Genomic DNA, 12373 nt, shown 5'->3' with positions numbered 1-12373 from the left:
ATTAGAGTGTCCAGGAATTGGTTTGCATGAATTGACTTTGGAATGAGAATTACTCAGCTTGGCTGCATCCCTCTCACAATAAAGGATGCACACCAAATCCCTGCTTTGACACTTACTACAATATTGGGGAGGCTGCTGAAGTAAAGCAGAAAGATTGATCTTAGATTCACAAAACTGCTGTAAAACTGTAAAAGATACATATTCCTGGAAAAACTGAAATTCTCTGAACTTCAGTTTCCCCGTTTGCGAAAATGGTGATGGTAGAACCAACCCCCAGAAAGGATGAAGGATTAAATTAGAAAGTTTTAGGGAGAGAACCCAATAAAGTATTTTAAAATATAGGCTATTATTAATTTTTATAAATGTTATGCAACTAATACCGATTAAAGAGCAAACTGATTAATTACATTTTTAAAATTCATTAAACATTCTTACATATATTTGCAGTTTGTGAAATGAGGGATGATCTATATGTGTTTCAATGTATTATGCATGCCTGTAGATATGCTGTCTTTACATTACTGGGTGGCTGATTTCTTGTAGATGCATTTTACTTCCTCAACTAAATGGATGCTTCTGTCCTTCCAATGTCGTGCACATGGTATATGCTTAATGATGACTATTCTGAGCAAATACCATAAAATATATTGTTTGTGTGGGGGGAAGCAGGTAGTAGCAATAATTTATTTTTAAAAAAGGAATTGAGATGGCTGAATTCTAAAGCAATACTTACTGTTAAAGTACGGAGCAGTGAAAACATAGTTATCGTTATCAAGACTTCTTTTATAAAAGCTGTCCTCATATGTTTCTGGGTTTTCTTGCCAATTTTCTCCAGCCCTAAGGAGGAAATGGGTCATCATTCTTATTCTTTAATCTACTCGATAACTTACTTTTCCCTTTGTGGACACCACTGAACTTTACAGATATGTCTGTATCTCAGGTATGTCTAAGGAAGATAGTGGTAATTGATGGTGTAAATGACATTCACTACTAAGCAACAGATCTGCTTAGAATTAAACTAAGGAGCAGAAAAAGCTGACGTCTAGTTTTACTCTGCCATTTACTAGCCAGGTAATTATAGACAAGTCAGTTAATAAGTCAATTAATATAAATAAGCCTACACAGCCCACTTTATGGACTCTTCTGAAGATAAACACAGATAAAATCCATAGAACAGTGAAAACAATGAAGTGCTATGCAAACATTGCCAATTGACATATTTGTAATAACCATTATGTTCATTTAACCAGGTTAGCTTATGTCTATGAAGAGAGAAATCTCTTTGATAACCTCTTCAGTGTTGTAATATATATGACAAGCGAAAACATCATTGAAGAATTATAATAGCATTTTTGAAAGAAATGGAGTATTTTAATAAGTAAGTACTTCAGGTAAATTCCAATTTAACTACTAATAATGATCAGTTTCTCTGAAGAATGGCTTCCTTATACAGTAAGGTACAGATCCTTGGAGTAGTCCTTTTTAATCTAGTAATTTTTACAGATGCTATTTGAACTTACTCTTTGGGATAAACTCTGGTAATCCCACCATCAGTCACAACAAACCGTGCTTTCACTCCCTTGCTGGAACAGAAGACAAAAGAAGGAAATTTCATTCAACTTATTCTTTGTAAGGTGTTAGTTTAGGTGTTGGTGGTACAAAGAGAAACAGAATGAGTTCCTGACATAAAGGAGGCCGAAGTAAATGTATCAATAGATGTAAACTGTGTTTTAATAAAACACAGTTTTTAGATATTTCTTAAAATATCTAAGAAATAGTTAAAGGGAGGATGCTTAAGGAAGACATTTCATAAGAAATAATGAGATAGCTGCATGCTGAAGATGGAATGGGAGTTAACACAGATGGCAGGAAGACATCACATGTAAAGAAAAGAGTACATGTAAGGGAAAGCTAGTGAAGAGTGGTAGTATTTGGTGTAATAAAAGCATAAGGCATGAGGTGAGAAACAACAGGAGGTACAGTTGCAAGTATAAGCTTCTGAAGAATGGTCAGCTCATGAGTGATCATGAAATCCACGCTGGAGAGGCTGCTTCACCTTCACCCTGAAGTTAGGGCTCCGTTTTAAAAGTGAGACTCTGGAAAGTATGAGTTACATGGAGAACAGCCTGGGGCCCGTGGGCAGAGGAATTGGAAGCCCTAAAGGCGGAGACATCACTGCTGTGATTTCTTAGATATGGAAAACAATTAGAACCCTGAGTATGAAGCAGAGAGGAAAACATTTTTAGAAACAATATTTAGCACTTGGTGATTGATTGGAAATGGGGCGGAGAAGAGACTGGAAACGAGAACCATTGTCAGATTTCTCCCTGTCTTGACTGGCTGTAGGGCAGGGCTATTAGAAAGCTAACTGAACATTCACTAGAAGCCCTAGTTTACCACCAACACTGAGACACACGCAAGCACACCTATTTAACTTGATCATTCACACTGTAGCATATACATGCGTAAAGCTGAGTAATGGTAGATGTTAGTCCTGACACACACCCACAACTGAAAATTCAAGTTGTCAACAACTGCAAAATGGTTTTCTTGGGAAACGGTTATTAAAGATAAATAATAAACTTTAAATTTGAGATTTATTTTCCAAAAATTTCCCAGAGAGAAGCTAAACTGAAATACAGAATATATATCTTTTATTAATAAGACAAACACTTACATGTTTTTCTGCTTACTCCAGTAATTCTGGACAAGTTCATTTGTAAAGCCGGCATCCAGCAAGACTCTATTAATCAAGTCCGTATTGCCTAACAGAGAAGGAAAGCCTCAATTACACCCACATAGTTTAATTAGGATAGTAATGAAACAAACATTTTCTATTTCCAGAAGCAATTTAGAGTGGATAATATTTCTATGAATTTAAAAATGTAACCTTATTAATTTTCTACATTTTTTATATTGTTCCTCTTCCATTTTTCAGGATATGGACAAAATTAGAAGTGGAAAAACCAATTCTAAATGAGGCAAATTATTTTATAAATGCTATCAAAAAGATAAGGATTCCAAAGTATCATAATTTCACAGACGATTTTATGCCTAAATATAAAACTACATAATACATATAGGGTTTTGTTTGTTTTTTTGTTTTCTGTTTTGGGGCCAAGGAACAGAATAACTTATCACAGACCAGCACTGCTCCAAGACCGGCTTTTGGAATCTGCTGGTATTGATGAAAGAGCACAGGCTTCAGGCTGTCACTTGTGGAGTAACTGAAGAGAGTATTAGCCCAGGTTTGAAGGTAATGGAGGGAAGAGATGACGAGGACCAAGGGTAAAATGAATACACTCTCTTAAACAAAAAATGTTGCCTTCTTCCCTTTCTCTTGGCTTCTCTGCTCTAAGCCCATAAAGCTCTGAAATAACCTACAAGTACCGACTGAAACTTCACACTTCTTATTTTATTTTATTCAGATATGGAATATATGGTCTTAGTTAATACTGTATTACCACAAGAGTTGGGGGTGGCATAGAAAATATTTTAGTTCCTTTTAATTATTTTACCTCAATGTATCTTTCACTCAAGATTAAAGGATCAATTTAATCCATATTTTAGACTTCATTTCAATTCATTCTAGGAACTTTTATTACATTGTTTTAGAAACAATCACTATAAAAAAATAATCCTTTTGGAAAGTGAGTGATATATTTTAATTCTTAAATCCTTTTAATTCTTAAATCCTTTTAGGTAAAACAAAAGAGACCATTGTTTTAATCTGTAATATAAATCAATGTTGCAAGTAATTTCATAGTTTGATTCATATTTTCATTATGCTCTAAGCCTAAAATCAATCTTGAAATCTGTCTCCTGCAGCTGGTTACACGCAATAAATAGATTATTAGTATTAAGCTTTACTGTTTTATACATTTACACTTTTCATTTTTACTTTAATTCAAAAATAAAGAACAATATGAAGAAGACAACCACTCTACAGCATTCACATTTAGGTAGTTTAATAAATTAACTTAAACAATAGATGAGAATTGTAATTTTACTGATGGATTAAGTACTTTTATAAAGCAAAGTTAAACTTGTACCTCTTTAAAAAAAACCCATTTAGGACAGTTACATTTCAATCACTGATATCTACTTTTAGAGTTGGTTTTACAGATTATTGATAACATGAGGTAAAGTATGATTGAGAAAAATCTACAACACTGTCACAGGAAAATAGAAATTATTTCATAGCTATTAACTCTTATAATAAAACATCTAGTAAGTTTTCAATTTTTTATATAATCATCTCAAACATTTCCCACAGAATTATAGGGGAGGCAGAAAAAAGTTAATTGAAATGAAGGAAGAGACTGAAGAACATAAATAACACTATGGATATTAGCGCTATTTTACTAAAAGTATTTTCTTTAAACACTTGTACTTCTCTGAGACGAGACATCCAATTAAAGGAGTATTCAATAATCTTATTATTTCAGTTCTCTCTTGGAAATAAATAATAACATTGTAAAGGTTCTGCTCAGAACGAGCTCACACTGAGCAGAAAGTTTTGAAATCACACGTGTTCAGGCATGATCAATGCAGACTTCACCCACCCATGACAGGTTTCCAGAGTGGCTCTTTTGAGCAACCGGCTAACTCGTCTTAGAGGTGCTCAGTAGTAATTTCTTATGAGATAAATATAAGTTTGAGAGACAGCTTTAAGAAGGGATTTTCTTTTTTTATAGCTGAGGAAATGCTTTAGTTAACTCTTCCTGATAGCAGGAGAAATAACTTTTAAGAAGAAAAGAAAAAGAGAGAAGAAGGACGAGGGAGAGCAGAAGGGAGAAGATGGAAGAAGGAGAAAGAGAACAAACAAGTCATTTATGTGTACTTTTATCTTCAAGTTATATTTACTAAGGTAATTTTTGCCAGGCAGTTGGTTTTTCTCTCTTATTTCCTAAGTATACTGCCTTTTCTCCTGATTGTACTTTTTAATAAATAGGGTAATTTTAGGAAGAAAAAACAGTTAAGATTTTTAAATGTTTTAAGAGCCCAGAATCCACAAATCTCTATGAGGTTTCAGAGTATAAATGATGCAAATTTCTCTGAAAGACAAATAAAATTGTTAAAAACTAACTACTAAAATTGAGCCATTCTAACTTGATTTACTTCATAAAATGGTAAATTATAGATGTATATTTTTTAAGATTAACGTTAACTGTGATCAAGATAAAACCCCAGGACGAGGGGAAGATGGCGTAAGAGTAAGTCGAGAAGATCACCTTCCTCCCCCCAGATACACCAGAAATACATCTACACGTGGAACAACTCCTACAGAACACCTACTGAACGTTGGCAGGAGACCTCAGACCTCCCAAAAGGCAAGAAACTCCCCACGTAGGGCAAAAGAAAAAAGAATAAACAGAGACAAAAGGATAGCGACGGGACCTGCACCAGTGGGAGGGAGCCATGAAGGAGGAAAGGTTTCCACACACTAGGAGCCCCTTCACGGGCGGAGACTGCGGGTGGTGGAGGGGGGAGCTTCGGAGCCGAGGAGGAGAGCGCAGCAACGGGTGCGGAGGGCAAAGCGGAGAGATTCCCGCACAGAGGTGGCGACCAGCACTCACCAGCCCGAGAGGCTTGTCTGCTCACCCGCCGGGGCGGGCGGGGCTGGGAGCTGAGGCTCGGGCTTCTGTCGGAGCGCAGGGATAGGACTGGCAGCGTGAACACAGCCTGAAGGGGGATAGTGCACCACAGCTAGCCGGGAGGGAATCCGGGGAAAAGTCTGGACCTGCCGAAGAGGCAAGAGACTTTTTCTTCCCTCTTTGTTTCCTGGTGCGCGAGGAGAGGGGATTAAGAACGCTGCTTAAAGGAGCTCCGGAGACAGGAGCGAGCCGCGGCTAAAAGTGCGGATCCCAGAGACGTGCATGAGACGCTAAGGCTGCTGCTGCCGCCACCAAGAAGCCTGCGTGCGAGCACAGGTCACTACCCACACCCCCCCTTCCGGGGAGCCTGTGCAGCCCGCCACTGCCAGGGTCCCGGGATCCAGGGAGAATTTCCCTGGGAGAACGCACGGCGCGCCTCAGGATGGTGCAACTTCACGCGAGCCTCTGCCGCCGCAGGCCTGCCCCGCCCTCCGTGCCCCTCCCTCCCCATGGCCTGAGTGAGCCAGAGCCCCCGAATCAGTGGCTCTTTTAACCCCGTCCTGTCTGAGCAAAGAACAGAAGCCCTCCGGCGACCTACAAGCAGAGGCAGGGCCAAATCCAAAGCTGAGCCCCTGGGAGCTGTGAGAACAAAGAAGAGAAAGGGAAATCTCTCCCAGCAGCCTCAGAAGCAGCAGATTAAATCTCCACAATCAACTTGATGTACCTGCATCTGTGGAATACATGAATAGACAACGAATCATCCCAAATTGAAGAGCCGTGTGGATGAAAGGCTCTTGGTGCTGCAGCCAGGAGTCAGTGCTGTGCCTCTGAGGTGGGAGAGCCAACTTCAGGACACTGGTCCACAAGAGACCTCCCAGCTCCACATAATATCAAACGGCAAAAATCTCCCAGAGATCTCCATCTCAACACCAGCACCCAGCTTCACTCAACGACCAGCAAGCTACAGAGCTGGACACCCTATGCCAAACAACTAGCAAGACAGGAACACAGCCCCACCCATTAGCAGAGAGGCTGCCTAAAATCATAATAAGGCCACAGACCAGACGTGGACCTGCCCACCAGAAAGACAAGATCCAGCCTCATCCACCAGAACACAGGCACTAGTCCCCTCCACCAGGAAGCCTACACTACCCACTGAACCAACCTTAGCCACTGGAGACAGACACCAAAAACAACGGGAACTACGAACCTGCAGCCTGCAAAAAGGAGACCCCAAACACAGTAAGATAAGCAAAATGAGAAGACAGAAAAACACACAGCAGATGAAGGAGCAAGATAAAAACCCACCAGACCTAACAAATGAAGAGGAAACAGGCAGTCTACCTGTAAAAGAATTCAGAATAATGATAGTAAAGATGATCCAAAATCTTGGAAATAGAAGAGACAAAATGCAAGAAACATTAAACAAGAACCTTGAAGAACTAAAGATGAAACAAACAATGATGAACAACACAATAAATGAAATGAAAAATACTCTAGATGGGATCAATAGCAGAATAACTGAGGCAGAAGAACGGATAAGTGACCTGGAAGATAAAATAGTGGAAATAACTCCTGCAGAGCAGAATAAAGAATAAAGAATGAAAAGAACTGAGGACAGTCTCAGAGACCTCTGGGACAACATGAAAACACCAACATTCGAATTATAGGGGTTCCAGAAGAAGAAGAGGAAAAGAAAGGGACTGAGAAAATATTTGAAGAGATTATAGTTGAAAACTTCCCTAATATGGGAAAGGAAATAGTTAATCAAGTCCAAGAAGCACAGAGTCCCATACAGGATAAATACAAGGAGAAATACGCCAAGACACATATTAATCAAACTGTCAAAAATTAAATACAAAGAAAACATATTAAAAGCAGCAAGGGAAAAACAACAAATAACACACAAGGGAATCCCCATAAGGTTAACAGCTGATCTTTCAGCAGAAACTCTGCAAGCCAGAAGGGACTGGGCAGGACATATTTAAAGTGATGAAGGAGAAAAACCTGCAACCAAGATTACTCTACCCAGCAAGGATCTCACTCAGATTTGGTGGAGAAATTAAAACCTTTACAGACAAGCAAAAGCTGAGAGAGTTCAGCACCACCAAACGAGCTTTACAACAAATGCTAAAGGAACTTCTCTAGGCAGGAAACAAAAGAGAATGAAAAGACCTACAATAACGAACCCAAAACAGTTAAGAAAATGGGAATAGGAAAATACATATCGATTATTACCTTAAATGTAAATGGACTAAATGCTCCAGCCAAAAGATATAGACTGGCTGAATGGATACAAAAACAAGAGCCATATATATGCTGTCTACAAGAGACCCACTTCAAACCTAGAGACACATACAGACTGAAAGTAAGGGGATGGAAAAAGATATTCCATGCAAATGGAAACCAAAAGAAAGCTGGAGTAGCAATTCTCATATCAGACAAAATAGACTTTAAAATGAAGACTATTAGAAGAGACAAAGAAGGACACTACATAATGATCAAGGGATCGATCCAAGAAGAAGATATAAGAATTATAAATATTTATGCACCCAACATAGGAGCACCTCAATACATAAGGCAAATACTAACAGCCATAAAAGGGGAAATCAACAGTAACACGTTCATAGTAGGGGACTTTTAACACCCTACTTTCACCAATGGACAGATCATCCAAAATGAAAATAAATACGGAAACACAAGCTTTAAATGATACATTAAACAAGATGGACTTAATTGATATTTATAGGACACTCCATCCAAAAACAACAGAATACACATTTTTCTCAAGTGCTCATGGAACATTCTCCAGGATAGATCATATCTTGGGTCACAAATCGAGCCTTGGTAAATTTAAGAAAATTGAGGGCTTCCCTGGTGACGCAGTGGTTGAGAGTCCGCCTGCCGATACAGGGGACACGGGTTTGTGCCCCGGTCCGGGAAGATCCCACATGCCGCGGAGCGGCTGGGCCCATGAGACATGGCAGCTGAGCCTGTGTGTCCGGAGCCTGTGCTCCGCAATGGGAGAGGCCACAACAGTGAAAGGCCCGTGTACCGCAAAAAAAAAAAAAAAAGAAAGAAAATTGAAATTGTATCAGGTATCTTTTCCGACCACAATGCTATGAGACTAGATATCAATCACAGGAAAAGATCTGTAAAAAATACAAACACATGGGGGCTAAACAATACACTACTTAATAACGAAGTGATCACTGAAGAAATCAAAGAGGAAATCAAAAAATACCTAGAAACAAATGACAATGGAGACACAACAACCCAAAACCTATGGGATGCAGCAAAAGCAGTTCTAAGAGGGAAGTTTATAGCAATACAATCCTACCTTAAGAAACAGGAAACATCTCGAATAAACAACCTAACCTTGCACCTAAAGCAATTAAAGAAAGAAGAACAAAAAAACTCCAAAGTTAGCAAGAGGAAAGAAATCATAAAAATCAGATCAGAAATAAAAAAGGAATGAAGGAAATGATAGCAAAGATCAATAAAACTAAAAGCTGGTTCTTTGAGAAGATAAAAATAATTGATAAACCATTAGCCAGACTCAATCAAGAAAATGAGGGAGAAGACTCAAATCAATAGAATTAGAAATGAAAAAGGAGAAGTAACAACTGACACTGCAGAGATACAAAAGATCATGAGAGATTACTAAAAGCAACTCTATGCCAATAAAATGGAAGAAATGGACAAATTCTTAGAAATGCACAACCTGCCAAGACTGAATCAGGATGAAATAGAAAATATGAACAGACCAATCACAAGCACTGAAATTGAGACTGTGATTGAAAATCTTCCAACAAACAAAAGCCCAGGATCAGATGGCTTCACAGGCGAATTCTATCAAACATTTAGAGAAGAGCTATCACCTATCCTTCTCAAACTCTTCCAAAATATAGCACAGGGAGGAACACTCCCAAACTCATTCTATGAGGCCACCATCACCTTGATACCAAAACCAGACAAGGATGTCACAAAGAAGGAAAACTACAGGCCAGTATCACTGATGAACATAGTTGCAAAAATCCTCAACAAAATACTAGCAAACAGAATCCAACAGCATATTAAAAGGATCATACACCATGATCAAGTGGGATTTATCCCAGGAATGCAAGGATTCTTCAATATACACATATCAATCAATGTGATAAACCGTATTAACAAATTGAAGGAGAAAAACCATATGATCATCTCAATAGATGCAGAAAAAGCTTTCAACAAAATTCAACACTCATTTATGTTAAAAACCCTGCAGAAAGTAGGCATAGAGGGAACTTAGCTCAACATAATAAGGCCACATATGACAAACCCACAGCCAACATCATCCTCAATGGTGAAAAACTGAAAGCATTTCCACTAAGATCAGGAACAAGACAAGGTTGCCCACGCTCACCACTCTTATTCAACATCGTTTTGGAAGTTTTAGCCACAGCAATCAGAGAAGACAAGGAAATAAAAGGAATCCAAATCGGAAAAGAAGAAGTAAAGCTGCCACTGTTTGCAGATGACATGATACTATACATAGAGAATCCTAAAGATGCTACCAGAAAACTACTAGAGCTAATCAATGAATTTGGTAAAGTAGCAGGATACAAAATTAATGCACAGAAATCTCTGGCATTCCTTTACACTAATGATGAAAAACGTGAAAGTGAAATCAAGAAAACACTCCCATTTACCACTGCAACAAAAAGAATAAAATATCTAGGAATAAACCTACCTAAGGAGACAAAAGACCCGTATGCAGGAAATTATAAGACACTGATGAAAGAAATTAAAGATGATACAAATAGATGGAGAGATATACCATGTTCTTGGATTGGAAGAATCAACATTGTGAAAATGACTCTACTACCCAAAGCAATCTATAGATTCAATGCAATCCCTATCAAGCTACCACTGGCATTTTTCACAGAACTAGAACAAAAAATTTCACAATTTGTATGGAAACACAAAAGACCCCGAATAGCCAAAGCAATCTTGAGAACGAAAAATGGAGCTGGAGGAATCAGGCTCCCTGACTATACTACAAAGCTACAGTAATCAAGACAGTATGGTACTGGCACAAAAACAGAAAAATAGATCAATGGAACAGAATAGACAGCCCAGAGATAAACCCACGCACATATGGTCACCTTATCTTTGATAAAGGAGACAGGAATGTATAGTGGAGAAAGGACAGCCTCTTCAATAAGTGGTGCTGGGAAAACTGGACAGGTACATGTAAAAGTATGAGATTAGATCACTCCCTAACACCATACACAAAAATAAGCTCAAAATGGATTAAAGACCTAAATGTAAGGCCAGACACTATCAAACTCTTAGAGGAAAACATATGCAGAACACTCTATGACATAAATCACAGCAAGATTCTTTTTGGCCCACCTCCCAGAGAAATGGAAATAAAAACAAAAATAAACAAATGGGACCTAATGAAACTTCAAAGCTTTTGCACAGCAAAGGAAACCGTAAACAAGACCAAAAGACAACCCTCAGAATGGGAGAAAATATTTGCAAATGAAGCAACTGACAGAGGATTAATCTCCAAAATTTATAAGCAGCTCATGCAGCTCAATAACAAAAAGCAGACAACCCAATCCAAAAATGGGCAGAAGACCTAAATAGACATTTCTCCAAAGAAAATATACAGTCTGCCAACAAACACATGAAAGAATGCTCAACATCATTAATCATTAAGAGTAATGCAAATCAAAACTACAATGAGATATCATCTCACACCAGTCAGAATGGCCATCATCAAAAAATCTAGAAACAATAAATGCTGGAGAGGGTGTGGAGAAAAGGGAACACTCTTGCACTGCTCGTGGGAATGTAAGTTGGTACAGCCACTATGGAAAACAGTATGGAGGTTCCTTGAAAAACTACAAATAAAACTACCATATGACCCAGCAATCCCACTACTGGGCATATACCCTGAGAAGACCATAATTCAAAATGAGTCATGTACCAAAATGTTCATTGCAGCTCTATTTAAAATAGCCCGGAGATGGAAACAACCTAAGTGTCCATCATCGGATGGATGGATAAAGAAGATGTGGCACATATATACAATGGAATATTACTCAGCCATAAAAAGAAACGAAATTGAGCTATTTGTAATTAGGTGGATAGACCTAGAGTCTGTCATACAGAGTGAAGTAAGTCAGAAATAGAAAGATAAATACCGTATGCTAACACATATATATGGAATTTAAGAAAAAAAAATGTCATGAAGAACCTAGGAGTAAGACAGGAATAAAGACACAGACCTACTAGAGAATGGACTTGAGAATATGGGGAGGGGGAAGGGTAAGCTGTGACAAAGCGCGAGAGAGGCATGGACATATATACACTACCAAATGTAACGTAGATAGCTAGTGGGAAGCAGCCGCATAGCACAGGGAGATGAACTCGGTGCTTTGTGACCGCCTGGAGGGGTGGGATAGGGAGGGTGGGAGGGAGGGAGACGCAAGAGGGAAGAGATATTGGAACATATGTATATGTATAAGTGATTCACTTTGTTATAAAGCAGAAACTAACACACCATTGTAAAGCAATTATACTCTAATAGAGATGTAAAGAATAAATAAACTAAAATAAAATGTGTTTTCCTCTGCATAGAGGAAAGAGCAATGCAATAAAGAACCTTCAAAAGATCATTCCAAATTCAGTTTCCCAAATTTGACAGGAACAAGGTAAGCATATACTATTTACATCTAACCTTTTGCAAGTATTGAATACCTGGATTTGAACACTGGATTTTA

The 12373-nt window shown here is 38.4% G+C and overlaps 1 protein-coding gene across 2 annotated transcripts in view; it reads right to left on the bottom strand.

The window, feature by feature from the left end:
• Positions 1 to 12373, bottom strand: part of CACNA2D1 (calcium voltage-gated channel auxiliary subunit alpha2delta 1) — a 515558-nt gene that overhangs the window by 31288 nt on the left and 471897 nt on the right. For both annotated transcript variants that reach the window (XM_060304737.1, XM_060304738.1), the window contains exons 27-29: positions 2678 to 2765; positions 1521 to 1583; positions 734 to 837 (exon numbers count right to left, since the gene is read on the bottom strand). In XM_060304737.1, the coding sequence (XP_060160720.1) occupies positions 734 to 837; positions 1521 to 1583; positions 2678 to 2765 (255 nt within the window). The remainder of the gene's footprint in view (positions 1 to 733; positions 838 to 1520; positions 1584 to 2677; positions 2766 to 12373) is intronic.

Source organism: Globicephala melas, chromosome 9, assembly GCF_963455315.2.
Source record: "Globicephala melas chromosome 9, mGloMel1.2, whole genome shotgun sequence".
NCBI classification, from domain to species: domain Eukaryota; kingdom Metazoa; phylum Chordata; class Mammalia; order Artiodactyla; family Delphinidae; genus Globicephala; species Globicephala melas.
The sequence above is the reverse complement of the archived record's forward strand: the minus strand, read 5'-3'. Positions and strand labels throughout refer to the sequence as shown.